Raw genomic sequence first — 13,732 nt, 5'->3', positions numbered from 1 at the left:
TGTTGCTCCAGAAACGAAACATAAAGATTGTGTTCGAGCTGGTTGACATTTTATGATCATGCCAGTTTATTGTCATTACATCAAATAATACGTGGAGTATTGTGCCACATTTTGTCAGTTACATAAATAAACATAAAGAGAGACCGGCGGCCGGCCACTGTCGGTCATAAGTTCCAAGTTGAGAGACAAGTTCGTTGCTCTGTCTGATGTCTGATGCAGTGTAATACCCAGAGCTTGAGTTTGTCCAAATCATTACATAATGGCACCCCACCCAACTGGAACCTGGCGATGGTGTGTGAAAACCGTTAAGTACATGAAACGCACCTCTGGATGTACCTCTCTGCTGAGTTCAGGTTCACGTTCACGTTCAGGGTTCAACTGTAGGTTGTGTGTCGTCTGTCTGTGGAGGTTCAGGTTATTCGGGGTTCAGCTCGCTTTGCTCTGGGTCTGGCTTTAATGGGACTTTCCTATGCCCAAAAAAAAACCTATCAGAGAGTTTCATTCATTGGAACGCTCTACTCCTAACGGTTCTCACACCTTTTGACGGTTGATCTGATGCTCTGGCTATCAATATGGATACGGCCATAAAATTTGCATTTTGATGAAGGTCTTTATCATAATCGTTTCCGTAGAGCTTCTTTGAAGAACTGTTCCCAAGTAATTTGCTATCTTAGGCGATTCAATTACATTACAGAACGATGGTATGGCATTACTTTTCTGATTTATTTTTATTAACTGAACAACACAAAAGACCCCCTTCCTTTATTTCGGTTTACTTTCGACCCCAATTCGCCTGATAGACCTTAGCATAATAGCTCTGCCAGTTGGGATTGCTCAGCGAGGCATATGGATTGTTATAGTTGTTGTTGTTGTACACCGGATACAGATACTGGCCGATCACATAGGGCCAAATGCGTATATTTGTATTGGCATAAGGACTCGGTGTCGTATACGTGCTGTAGTAGTAGGGATACGGCGTCGTCTGGTAGTAATATTGATTCAAACTGGAGAATGTTGGACTGGGCGTGTAGTACGGATTGTACTGTGTATAGTACTGGGCAGTTGTCAGCTAAAATAAAAGTTAGATATTCGTTAGATGTCGCGTTTTTAAATCCGTTTGTGGGCAGAGAACACTTACCGCCAGTAGGCAGGCAATCAATAGCCAGGAGAGGCAGCAACTGTAGCTGGATTGGTGTGACATTTTGTATGATGGAGCTGTGATTTCCTACTAACTATGTTGGGCTCTGACTTTCCCAATTTATAAACCCCGAGGGGTGACAATTTCACGCACTGATGCTGGATGGCAATTTTCTCAATTAACTTTGTTTTGCACTGCCCCTTTTTTTTGGTGGCACTCAGCATTTCGTCATTGAACTTGACTCATGCGCCGGGTAACGTTCGGTGCCAGTAACCAACCAGTGATGGTTGGTGAGGTTGTTTACCCAGTGGGTGGATTGTAGCTCAGCCAAGCCCAGCTCAGCCCGGTGGATTCCCGTGACGTAAAAGGATGGAAAATAATCATCCAAAACACTTTGTTTCTTGGCCATAAATTAGTCAATTAATTATGAGTAGCATTTTGGGGTAGCTGCTAATTTGATTTCGTTTTTATTTCGTTTGAAGTTTGCTTACAAATACGAAGATTATTTGTAAATTATACAATCCGCAGTTGTACCGGAAGTTTTTGTGGGAATGCAAATGGAATTGGAAATGGTAACGGGTAATGGGAGGGGGGGATTGGGGGACGGGACCATCTCTATATACATTATATACACAACACGACTCCTACTCTTCATCTTCCTCGGTCTCTCTCTCTATATCTCTATATCTATCTCTATCTTTACGCAATTAGACTAAAATACAAAAATTACACAACGAAACTCAACAAAATTGTCAACAAGTCGCTTAAATTAATTCAATTCATCCTCATTTCATTTCATGGAATTTTTTACAGAATTCTATTCATTCAGGGCATTTTAATTTAATTAGTTTGTTGCTTTTGGAAAGACAATAAATATTTAGTTAAGTGCAAATCGTTTTAGTAGTCCTCATCGTCTTCATCCGGCGGATCTGTGGCATAAGTCAGTTCATTCAGATAGAACCATTTCTATCGGATATAAACCAATGTAGCAATTAGTTATAGATATAGTTAGATATATGGACAGAGATGTATCACTTACGGGTGACTCTGTGCAATTGAAATTGTAGTCCCAATCACAGATTCTGTATTCCTGATTGAAGCTCGTCTCGTTGGCGCAGAGATGTGGAATCCGATTGCCCTCCTCGTCGCACATATGGAAGATCTGTCAGAGCAGACACGATAAAAGTTAGCATACTTTCAGGCATCAAAAGAAAAGCCAAGCCAGACTTGAGCTTTCCCTCCCTCTGTCTCTTTCTCACCTGGCAATTGTACTCCATATCGGCATAGAAGCCCACCGATCGCCTCTTGCAATCGAATGAGAATGTTATATTATCTAAATTCGTCCATTCCTTCGTCTTGTGATTTTGAAATACTGGACTGGCTGGCTCTTGGCCTTGTACCGCAATGGCGGCCAGCAGGATAGGAGCTGCATACAAAATATATATGGATAAATGTAGGATAACTCAATATTAAAAGATAAGAGATAACAGTAGTGGTAGCTGTTTCGGTCTCCATTGTATAGATAAATAGTTCTTAGCTTGGATTGACAGGTTGCTTGGTTGATAAGTTGCTTTATATATAATACACTTAATTATATTCCAAGACCCATAATATTTCCATTAACATTCTCTACATTTGCTTGTTTCTTGAAGAGTTTTATTTTGCTAATTGTCGTGTGTCTCCCTTCCAATTCTTGCACTTTGCCAGCTGTGTGTTGCCTGCCTGCTTTGCCTCTTTCTTCTCTCCATCTACAGGCCATGGCCAATTCCATAAGTTATTTGGCTCACGCATGGCCCAACACACAATAACAAAGCGGGCCAAAAACAAAACCCAATACCATTCGGTTAACCAACCTCAACGTGAATGGTTTAATCGACGCACTTAGCATTTAATTTGTGTCTCCGTCTCTGTCTCACTGTCTCTATGTCTGTCTTTCAACGTCTCCGTCTTGTAGTCTCCTATTGGGGACAGGTACTCGTCGTACTCGTACTCACCTAGTAAAACGCCGGAAAGCCATAAAATTCTATAACTGTAAACCATTTTTGTGGCGTTGGACATTTTGGCGTGAATTTTGTTTCTCTGGCTCGTTTGAGGTGTTTCGCCTCTGGCTCTGTTCGATATCACGATGGAAATCCAAATCACGCTCTCGGCTCTCACTCTCTCTCGCTCTCTTGGGCCGTTTGCTACGCGTCCATTTAGTTGGCTCTTCGGTTGTCAATTAGGAATCGGTGTCTATGTCTATGGCTTTTGGCTTATGGCAGGCACATGGCTGAAATGAGAAAACCAGAAAAATGTTGAATTAATTTTTGAATGAATTTCAGATAGATAGAAAGAAGTTTGCAACGTTTTAAAAGGAAGCAAAACAAATCAAATCAAATCAAAGCATTTGCAAGCTTATGAATTTTGTTTATTCCTAATGATCTTTTATGGCCGTAGGTCCAACTGTTTGTGAGTCTGTTATTTTTACAAAACAAGTCACTCAGGTTTTGAGTAAATTCACTGAAAATTGGGACAGCAAAAAATAGTTATAATTGCAGCAGAAAGTATAGTATATCCGGGAAGTTCGGGAACATTCCTAGTGTTGCTTATGTACGATTTGTAGATCATAGATTAGAGATAAATATGGACGCTTAGATGAGTCCACGAGCGGCTATGAAATACTTCGTGGATTTTATATAAATACATAAATTAAATAAATAGTCATCAGATTCTGCCAGTTATAAATCAGGGAAAGAACTGAGCAGCTTGCCTTTCTTTTTTTTTTAATTTCATTGAAGGCTGGCTTACAGCCTATTACAAAATCAAAGCCCAGACATGATGCCAGCCAGACAGACGGCTAAAGCTTAGACACAATTTACATGCCGAACCCACGCCCAAACAAGCTCAGAGATTGACTCATCAAGCCGGATGCATCAGCTTCTTCGTTAATTGATTTTGTTTCGATATAAGAAAGCCACTCAAAAAACGAGTACGGCTATGGGTAACAGATACACACCTTTTCTTCGGAATACAACAGGATATACTTAATTTTGTGCGGTGACCCACTTTGGTGTCAATCAGAATTCTATGACTTCTGCTGACTAATCGTCGACAAATATTCAAAAATGTTTCATAATAATATTTCACATCAATCAAAAACTGTCAAATTACCAATGAATGAGAGAGGGCGATGGAGGGGGGTTGTTGGACTATGGCCAAGCATTTGAAATGCTTTAAACGCCATTAAAAGACAATCAGTCAATGGCAGATCCAATCAGCAAATAGATTCTATTTATGCAAAAATTTTCAGCGTTTTGCTTTCCGTTTCTTTCTTTTTGGAATTGATTCATATTTTATTTGGGTATTTTTATGGTTTTATTGTTGAAAGATGTGAAAGAAGGCCAAGAAGGCGACTGCGCGGCCTTGCAGCCTCAATTAAATTGTCAAATTGGTCTGGTCTGGAGGAGAATCGGAGCTTAAGTCTGGGACTGGGAGCTGAGCGATTGGCGATTCCCTTGATTAACTTTTATTGTAAGTATGTACCTCCATTTGGGATCTTTCACTCGGGGCATGAGGCATGGGACTGGGACTGCGACTGCGACTGAGGTAAGGTAAATCCTTGACATTTTACTGGAATTTATGGCCTCTGGATGCGTAGATGACGTCGATTGCCATCGCCATTGCCGCACAAAGGCCATGCCACGAAAGATCGCAGACGAAATAATCGTAAATTGTTTTTGTCTTGGCCTCCCGCGCAACTAATTTTCCTGGCACTGACTCCTGGCTTCAGGAGGGGAGGAGCAGTGTGCTGTGGCTGTGGCTGTGGCTGCTGCTGCAACCGGCTATGTCTGGCCTGCAAGCCTGCCCCCCTGCCACAAAAATGAATGATATGCAAATTTTTGCCTCTCTTAAGCCGAGTCCGTGATGAAGTGAAGGCAGGTCTTAAGGCGACGTAAAAGGTCATCAGTGCCCGGGCCCGGGCCAAGCAAAAAGTCATCTTCACGCAAAACTGGAAAACATTTTATGGAACGTTTGGCAAGGAGACGGCGACGTGGGAGAGGGGCATGAACAAAGAGGCGCCTCCAAGATGACACAGCAGCAACAGCTGTCCGTCTGCCCAGGGCCCCCGTTGGTCCATCTGCTATTACTCTGTCTTTCACCTTTTCGACGGACTGTCTGACCATGGCGCCTGTGACAAATGCCAAAAGAGAGGCACCCTCGCTGCCACCACTTTGGTGGAGCATCAGCACCCCTTGCTTTTTATGTGTTTTTTTTTTAATATTTCCGTAAAGTGGTCTCAAACGTAATTCAAGTTGGGTTTTTTGTTTTGTGTATTTGTGGGATTTTGGCTAATGGGAAAACACTCTTCAAGCGGCTTCACTTCATCACCGACGCCTACAAAATCCTTAGCAGTCATTGAGCCAAGAGGTAATTGATTTTAACGGATTTTAGACACGATTGTTTGAGGCGCTATCAGTGGCGGATTTAATGGTTTATTTAATATCATTTTAGTGAGTAGTTTGGGATGACTTTCTTGATAAATAAATGATTATTATAATATGATTTTTTTGGTTCTTCATGGGTGCTTTTAAGTTGATAGAATTGACGGCTTTATCCGTTCGAAAACCCATAAAAAGGGATTTATTTTCGCCTTTCTCTTGAATATAAAGATTTATAACCCATGTTCTATGTACTATCACTGCCACTACTGTCTCTTAAAAGCATATTTCCCAAATCCTTTCCATTCTTTCCATTTCTCAAGTGCATTTCAAGAGCATTCAAACTTCGTTCTTGGGGTCCAACGAGTTTCCCCCATGATGATAGCTGATGGGATATCCCCCTGTAATGTACATCGCATCGTCACTTTTGACATTTTCTGACAAGCGTGAGAAGCGAAGCGACTGCTAAAAGTACGAGAGAGAGAGAGACACTCGTACCGAGAAGAGACCCTCTAGAGACGCCATCGGGTATGGTCGTCTATCAATTTGCTGTGGCTGGTTGACTCTTGTTGTTTGGGTACCTCCTTCGTGCCACCAGCATTCCGTGGGCCTCGTTGCAAGTGCAGCCACACATTCTGCGCCTTGTCGCACAGACACATCTGCATTCCGCAAGCATGTGCGACATTAATTTTTTAAACCATTTTGAAAGTCCCATTTTAGCTGATTGTTGCTTTTGTCGGTTGTTTGGCGTTTCGTTGATTGGATTTGCGGCTAATTCGGAAGTTTGTTGGCGTTGTCTTGCGAAACATCGCACTAATTTGTTAATTTCTGACGCGTAACCGAAGGCGCAATGTTTTATGAGCGGTTTTTGGGCACCCCCAGTAAGTTTATGCAAATTTTCTCAAATTATTTTATTTCTTAATGAAGCAAAAACAACAAAAACACTGGGCAGATGAGTAGGAAAGAGTTTTGTTCGAGGTCGAAGTTGAAAATACTCTTTGGAATACCCCAAGCTAAGAATGTTAAGCTAAAGTCTCTTGATGCAATCGATTCCTGATTATAGGAAGCAGACAAGAACACAGGTTCGAAAATCCCTTCTTTCTGTCTGAGAAAATCAAAACAAAAACGCAAAAAGTTTATTCAAAATTTCCTTCACCGCCAAAATGCAACAAAGTAAAGAGTCAACCAAAAATAAAAAGGAAAAGCTGAGACAATTATTTCACCGTTTTATGTGTGTGCATGCGTGTGCGTTTGTGTGTGTGGCAGCGGAAGCACCGCTAATTGGCGGAACTGCCACACAGCAACAGCAACAACAACAATGGATAAAAAGAAAAGCAAAAGAAATATGTTGAAACGACCAAGCGATGGAGATGGAGATGACGATGACGACACCTGAGACGGCTTATTGCCACCGCGCCCCAAAGGGGATCCGGCGCGGGATCGGATGGACTTACATAAGCCCCATAGGCAGCTGGCAAAAACATGGCCTAATCATCTCAACCGACTCCCAAGTAGCAATTGATTAGGCCGAACGCGTTGACACCTGGACAACTGGACAACATTTTGCACAGACACACATTTTTCAACGCCAACAACTGACACAACAAAAGGCCAAAACAAAAAGCAAAGTGGATTCCGTTTAATTGAACAGCCGGCCAACAGCGAAATGGGAAAACTTGTTGCGCCGGGGGCTACGGGTACCAGATCGACCGGCATGGGGGATGGCACCAGCCCGATCCCGCTCAACCCAAACCGCTATGCCATATGGGGGCTTCCGCCCGCTCCGACCGATTTTTGGCCTTGAAAATTTCGGTACGCAGAAATGCGCTTAATGCGAAAAATCAATATCGCTAAAAACACAAGCGCACACACGCTGGCATACCCCGATACGGGTATATTCCAGCTGCAAATCAACAGAAACTAAAAAGAAAATAAAAAGTTAAAAGTTGATCGCTCTGATCAGAAAAACCGAAAACCGGCTCGGACTCGGACCCGCACTAAACGAAGCGATTAAAGCAGATTTATAAACGAAACAGCTACGCCAAAGCACCCACAAAAAAAAACATACATATATATAAACAAAAAAAAAGCACAAGAAATTAAAAAATAAATAAATATACGAAAAAAATAATAATTTAAAGGCAAGCTAATTAATACCTAAAAATGTTACATTTTGTGATAAAACCTCAACAAACAATACAATTACCAAAAGTTATCTATTAGATACACTTTTGACACAAGCTCTACCCATAAGCCCAGACCGTAATCCCTATTCAAGTTATTTAATTAAAATCTCACCAGCTCAACAAAATGAAATGTAATCTGCTTAAACGAAGGCAATAAAAAATTAATTTATTGATCTATAAAAGGTGAAAATACCATCGTCCACACATGTGGGAAATGAATTGTCACGGAAAGTTCAGAAATAACTTGTTTGACACTGTGGAAAATATAATCCAATTACTTATGATGGCTTTACCGAATGCAGCATAATTTATGGTTTATATAACCATATTTTAACAGATCCAAGTGACAAACTATCAATTACAGATAATGCAAGGGGATGTGAACAGGTCTCTATGAATTTCCGATTATATGGAGGGTTTGATTAGGCCTAAGTTTTTATTTATTTAATTATTATCAAGGTTCTCCACCCAAAAAGAAGAACAGTCCTTGGTAGCAGTTACTTTTCGATTAACTTTAATAATACCCTTTGTTGTTAAACGTATAGGAAGTTAAGGCGGGGAACACACAAAGCGAATAATTAATTAAAATTCCATTAAATGCGTAGAGAGATATCCCCGAGAAGCATTGATCGATCGATCACACAATGCCAATTCAGTGATTTAAATGCCATCAGCAGCAGATGCCCATGCCGACCTCTGGCAATAATGCTGACAACAGTAACAACCAACAAGAAACAATCACAAAAGACGGATCAGCTACCGATCCGAGTGTCTGTGTCTGTCTGTCTGCAGCAGCAGGTTTGCCTAGCTCTTGGGCTATCTGACCCGCCAGATATCCCAAGACAAGACGGCAAGACGCTGGTGTCCATCCGTCATTAACATATCAGCATTTGTGCTTCAGCAGAAATAACAATCGTTACAAGGGCAACACACCACAGCCATAGCCAACATCTGATGATAATGATGATGATGAAGAAATTGTTCAGTTATCTGGGCAGAGATACTCATGGCATGGTGTACATACATATGTGAGCAGATACTCGTATTTTTAGATTCGCTAAGGTAACATCTCATTGAAGTTGTTATTGATTGATCGCCTTGCTGCCGTGCCCCGAGCCCGAGCCCAAGCCCGAACCCTATCCCTGTCCATCCTCTCAATAGCAGGCAGCCCAGAGCTCATGGCAACTCATGTGATTTCTAGTGCAAATTGTGGCCAGTGGCTGGCGATGACGAGACGCCTTTGAAGTGGGCATTAGGCCTGCATCCCATAGATACAAAGATACTGGCAAAAACCAAACCAATCATCTTGTTGTTGCGGCAGCGGCCACGGAAACCAAAATTGGACGGACGCACAGGCAACGGCATTTTTTATTTATACATTTTATTTTGCAATCTTGTATTAAATTTTAAACTTCAAACTTGTCCAACTTGTTGGTTGGTATCGTACATATCTATAGAAAAAAAGGTGTGATATTGAGCTCAACTTTTGGTTAAGGTTAGGAAGGCTGAATTGATAGAGTGTAGATAGAGAGGTAGGTCTCTTCAAGATTCCCAAGATCTTTCGCGTCGCCTTGGAGATACATTTTTGAATGCTCTTTGTAGCAGACATGCTGTGATTGTTCTGGAAGATTGCCTTCATACTTCTTCTCAAAATTTTAATTCAAATCTTTCCATAACAATCTTAAAATCTGTTCAAAATTCCATCGATTTCAGTGACGCACGCATCCAGAATTATTTTAACATAAAATTGAATAATTTATCTGTTCGAATTGTTAATAAATGTTGAATTTTGTTAGCTGCCAAAATAAAATCGCCAGAGCGGCCGTTTATCTGGGTTGGTTGGGTTGTTGCTTATAAAAATAAATTCTGGTTTGATTTCTCAATTGGCAGAGTAATGTGAACCGGTTGGCAAATCCAGCGGTTGGCTGTGCTTTGCGGTGCGGTGCTGAGAAAAACCCTTTTGGTCGAGTTCAAGGCTCGCCACGTGTCGTATACTTAATGTGCCGGCACTTGAGTCGGTGCACACGTTGCAATACGTTCGGGCAAACGCTTTTCACACAATTAAACAGCAGCCAGAGCCAGCAGGCAGCATTAACTAACCGACTGGTAATGTGGCAGCCATAAATTTTATGTAAATCGCGTTGCCTTTTTTTTTGTTCGTTTCGTGTAGCTTAAGTTTTATTGCAGCTAAAGAAGAAAACGGTACAGACGAGACGCTAAACAATGCAAATAAATTACGGCTTCTGCTGGCGATGCTGGTGCTGGTGCTGCGGGTGCGGATACTTTGTAAATACTGATGTGCAATTGAACGCAGAGATTCGCACGGATATGCACACACTGAAAGATACACACAGACACTGCAAAGATTTTCCAAGAATGCGGCAAGCGGGTGGCTGCTGCTACTGCTGCTGCTGCTGCTGCTGCTGTGACTCTCAGACTCCACTCTCAGCTGCCGCCTGTAACTGCTGCTGTTACTGCATTTAACTTACACTTAAATAACCACAATCCTAAACAACAAGTTTTTTTTTTCATTTCTGTTTTGTTTTTGTCGAAGTCATCGATTGCATTCAGCTTTTGGCTTTGTCTGGCACGAACAGAAAATGCAAGTGAGCTTCGAGCTAAGCAACTTGGCTGGCTTTAAATTTTTCTTGCAATTTACTAGAAGAGCCCATATCCGTTTTGCGTCAAAAAATACTATATATAGTGAGTTCAGCGAAAAAATATATTAAGCCATAGCTCTGATTGCAAATTATATACAGAAATCCCCCCACTAATACGGCATGAGATTCCTTTCTATGGAATTATCAATTAGGTTTCGTTTTCTACCAAAACAAGTTTCTTTTACTGGGAAGGTCAAGACAGCAAAAATCTCTAAAAAAAATGCTCGTTTCTATAACGAATAAATATGGCATGATACTTGAAGCTATACATTTTCACACCAGTTTCATTGGTGTTATTTTCATTGGTGTACACAATTTGTTCATCATTCTACCTCTCTATTTTTATATATAACTCCTACACACCTACGTTTCCGTTACATTCCAATCCATCTTTCTGTTTAGCCACCTTTCGAAACATAGCATCTCGATACTGCTTGTTGGATATTAGATACTAGATGCAGAAGTTTCTACCTAAATATTTTAGTTTCTTAAACATTTTCGTTATGTTTTACTACTACAAAAACAAAACACAAATATGTTGAATACATGAAAGATTTATGGAATGAGCGTGCCTCGTTTGTACCTTATTTATTGATGGAGATTATTTCGACACACAAAACTATATATTCTCACAAATAATTAATATTAATGATGGCGATAATTTTATAATATTTTATAAAATTAGTGATCCATTCATGAATAAAACAAATATTCGACAATATTCGCAAAAGATTTATGCTGATATTTATATTCTTAGATGCGGTATTTATTTCGTAGCTTCCCAATAGATTGCCACGAAAATAGCTAAATATTTGCTTGATGAAGATTCTGTAGATGTTAAATTTATATTCTACAGATTCTTCTATCATAGAAATCTAATAAATCACAAAACCGTTTAGCTTGAAAGCGAAATTCCTTTCCCTCTCAATTGTCTATAGAAAATTGTGTATAGAAAAAACCTTCGTGAGTGGATTGCAGTCTTGGTCTTGGATCATCTACAGAGCTAGCCGCGGGGGCAACTTGTTTTCTTGTTCTTTTGCATATTTATGTGGCGCTGTCCACTTGCTGGTGTGCTGTCATCATGGCTGCTGAATGGCAGCGGCCTTAAAGCGCCCGTCTGAAGATCCCCCCTGGGCGAGATGCTTACGCAAATTTGCTCCGATTTGTGACAAATTTGGACCGTGTGGCAGAGCCGGGGCATTGAATTATGCTAATGGCGCCGATAGCGATACATCATTATGTGCGTGGCGATGGCATTATGTAAGCGCCACAAAATGGGAGCACACGCATTGTATAAGAGTTTCTGCTGCTGCTGCTGATGATGCTGCTGCAGGCTGCAACTTGCAGCTGTGGGAGGGCCTACCTACCTTTTTGGAGATTGCACTGGAGGAGGCTGCGGGGTAAATCCAAAAACCGAGATAAAAAATCCACAAATGTTTAAGGCACTGCAATAAAACGACTTTCGTGCCAAATCTCGAGGCGGTCGCTTAATTATTTTTGAAAACGCATTTGCATAAGATTTTTGTTGTATTATTTTGTGGGATTATTTTTCGGCTGCTGCTGCTGCTTCTTTTTTTTTGTATTTATGTAATAAATTTTGTTTCTACTTTTTAGTTGGAGGCGAGCACTGGAAAAACTATTTCTATTACGATGGCTGTTTCACCACCCCACAAGCAAACGGCAACAATAAATTTTATATATAAATATTGCTTTGCTCTTTCTTCACACGCACACACACACACACACGCAGACAATCGCTGAGATACACGCGCACCGTCTGGAGTATCGCGTATCCGTCAAATGCAAAGATACAAAGCCAAAGACAAAGCAACAACCGTTCGCTGGGGCACACGTCGCACGAATAAAACGGCCAAAAGACTGCCGAGCCAGAGCCAAGCCAAACACTTGACGGAGGGGCCGCAAAAAAAAACAAAATAAAAAACACCAACCAAAAAGCCAAAAGGAAACACAAAATTCAAACACAACAAAGCCACAAAAACAGAGGCGAAATGAAAAGTGTTTCTTATGGTTTGAATTTTTGTGTTTGGTTTTTGCTTTTGGATCTCCGTGTTGATTTTTGTGGTGTCTTTCAACGGGGTTTTGGCCAATGCATTTGTGTGTCTGCCTGTACGTTTTGGCCTCGTTTGCTTACGGTACGGCTGCGACTGCGATTGCGATTCGGAACGGGACTGGGACTGGAGAGACGATCGATCGTCGTGAAAACGTTTGCAAAGTCAGCGCTCAACTGGTTCGCAGGCCGCCGCTCAAATTGGTTTTATACGCGGATGCCCCAAGCTGAGCGGAGCGGACCAGACCAGACCAGAGATTCAGAGATTCATTGCATTCGCAATTGCCAAAGAGCCAAAGAGCTACCCAAAGAGCTCTGGTCCAAAAGAGAGGAGAGCCATTGAGGTAGGTTGAGCGCATGCGCAGACTCCACTTTTGTGTTGAGTGCTGCCAACCTGCTCTACTCTCCTGCTGTGTGCCAGTGGCAGTGCTGCCTATTCGGTAGAGTTTTGCTGCCTGCGACTGGGACTGGGATTCTTTAGTTCGAACAAGTTTCATTCAAAATTTTAGCCAGCCTTTAAGGTCTTCTTAGTCATGCTGAGTTCATGGCTAATTGAAATGCGAATAGCGATGAACTTGTTCTAACTTCGAATGCGTCAGAATTCACTTACCAGTTCTGCAGAATCTACTCTTTTATTACCCCAAATACTCTTCCTAAAGGTAGGGCTGTTAGGGGGAGAAGTTTGCCTAAAGAGATAGGGAGAAGATGTTGACTAAAATCATAGACAACAAAATATATTTCAGCAAGAGATCAAAGCTTCAATTAAAGCAAAACAAAGTGTATTCTAGGCATAGACTTTACCCACAGCCGCTGTCCTTCCTTTCTCGTTTTCAATTAACATAATTAAAAAAGTAAAGGCGAGCAAAAGCAAACCACAAAATGTATAAAATAAAATTAGCATAAGAACAACTTTTAGTTTTATTTAATCCTCTTTTTTTAGTTCATTGGTTGCTTGGTATTTGGCTGTATATTTTTGGGAAATTTTAGTGCGGTTTTAATTTGTGTTTATTTTTTTTTATTTTGGGTATGCTGTTAACTCCCCGTCAAGTTCATCAAACGCGTCTGATTAGGAGTCCGTCCGCCAGCCTGAGACTGGTTGCGGCTCTGTGCTCTCGTCTGTATGTCTGCCTTTGGGCTGATGTACATATGTATATGGTGTCTGGGGGGCTTTTGGGCAAGTCAGCTGCTGGCCTGGGCCTGGCCTGGCCTGGGCTCTGACCGGCTATGATCTGGTCATTTGAATGCCAAAGGCATCGCCCGTT

At 41.3% G+C, this 13,732-nt stretch overlaps 2 protein-coding genes across 3 annotated transcripts; both read right to left on the bottom strand.

The window, feature by feature from the left end:
- Positions 1-118: 118 nt before the first annotated feature.
- Positions 119-1,838, bottom strand: LOC111064871. Its single transcript, XM_022352698.2, has 2 exons — positions 1,139-1,838; positions 119-1,069 (listed from the first exon to the last, which is right to left on the bottom strand). Exons 1-2 carry the CDS (start codon positions 1,199-1,201, stop codon positions 773-775), a joined length of 360 nt encoding a protein of 119 aa, XP_022208390.1. The 5' UTR covers positions 1,202-1,838; the 3' UTR covers positions 119-772.
- An 88-nt stretch (positions 1,839-1,926) lies between these two features.
- Positions 1,927-12,642, bottom strand: LOC111064870 (U-scoloptoxin(01)-Er1a). 2 transcript variants are annotated; one of them, XM_022352696.2, is made up of 6 exons: positions 12,555-12,617; positions 11,770-12,056; positions 3,133-3,407; positions 2,398-2,564; positions 2,178-2,300; positions 1,927-2,104 (listed from the first exon to the last, which is right to left on the bottom strand). In XM_022352696.2, the coding sequence occupies exons 3-6, from the start codon at positions 3,194-3,196 to the stop codon at positions 2,036-2,038; spliced, it is 423 nt and encodes a 140-aa protein (XP_022208388.1). In that variant the 5' UTR covers positions 3,197-3,407; positions 11,770-12,056; positions 12,555-12,617; the 3' UTR covers positions 1,927-2,035. The 2 variants fall into 2 exon arrangements, with proteins under 2 accessions (XP_022208388.1, XP_022208389.1); XM_022352697.2 differs by lacking the exon at positions 11,770-12,056 and having other exon boundaries at positions 12,555-12,642.
- Between the last annotated feature and the right edge of the window lie 1,090 nt (positions 12,643-13,732).

This window comes from Drosophila obscura, unplaced genomic scaffold (genome assembly GCF_018151105.1).
Source record: "Drosophila obscura isolate BZ-5 IFL unplaced genomic scaffold, ASM1815110v1 contig_208, whole genome shotgun sequence".
Lineage (NCBI taxonomy): Eukaryota > Metazoa > Arthropoda > Insecta > Diptera > Drosophilidae > Drosophila > Drosophila obscura.
The sequence above is the reverse complement of the archived record's forward strand: the minus strand, read 5'-3'. Positions and strand labels throughout refer to the sequence as shown.

Excerpts from the sequence above, each read along its gene's own strand:
- LOC111064871 (XM_022352698.2), bottom strand. The coding sequence starts at position 1,201 with ATGTCACACCAATCCAGCTACAGTTGCTGCCTCTCCTGGCTATTGATT. Across the intron at positions 1,070-1,138 it reads TGATTGCCTGCCTACTGGCG|CTGACAACTGCCCAGTACTA; the intron begins GTAAGTGTTCTC and ends CTTTTATTTTAG.
- LOC111064870 (XM_022352697.2), bottom strand. The coding sequence starts at position 3,196 with ATGTCCAACGCCACAAAAATGGTTTACAGTTATAGAATTTTATGGCTT. Across the intron at positions 2,565-3,132 it reads GCTTTCCGGCGTTTTACTAG|CTCCTATCCTGCTGGCCGCC; the intron begins GTGAGTACGAGT and ends TTTTGTATGCAG. Across the intron at positions 2,301-2,397 it reads ATATGGAGTACAATTGCCAG|ATCTTCCATATGTGCGACGA; the intron begins GTGAGAAAGAGA and ends CTGCTCTGACAG.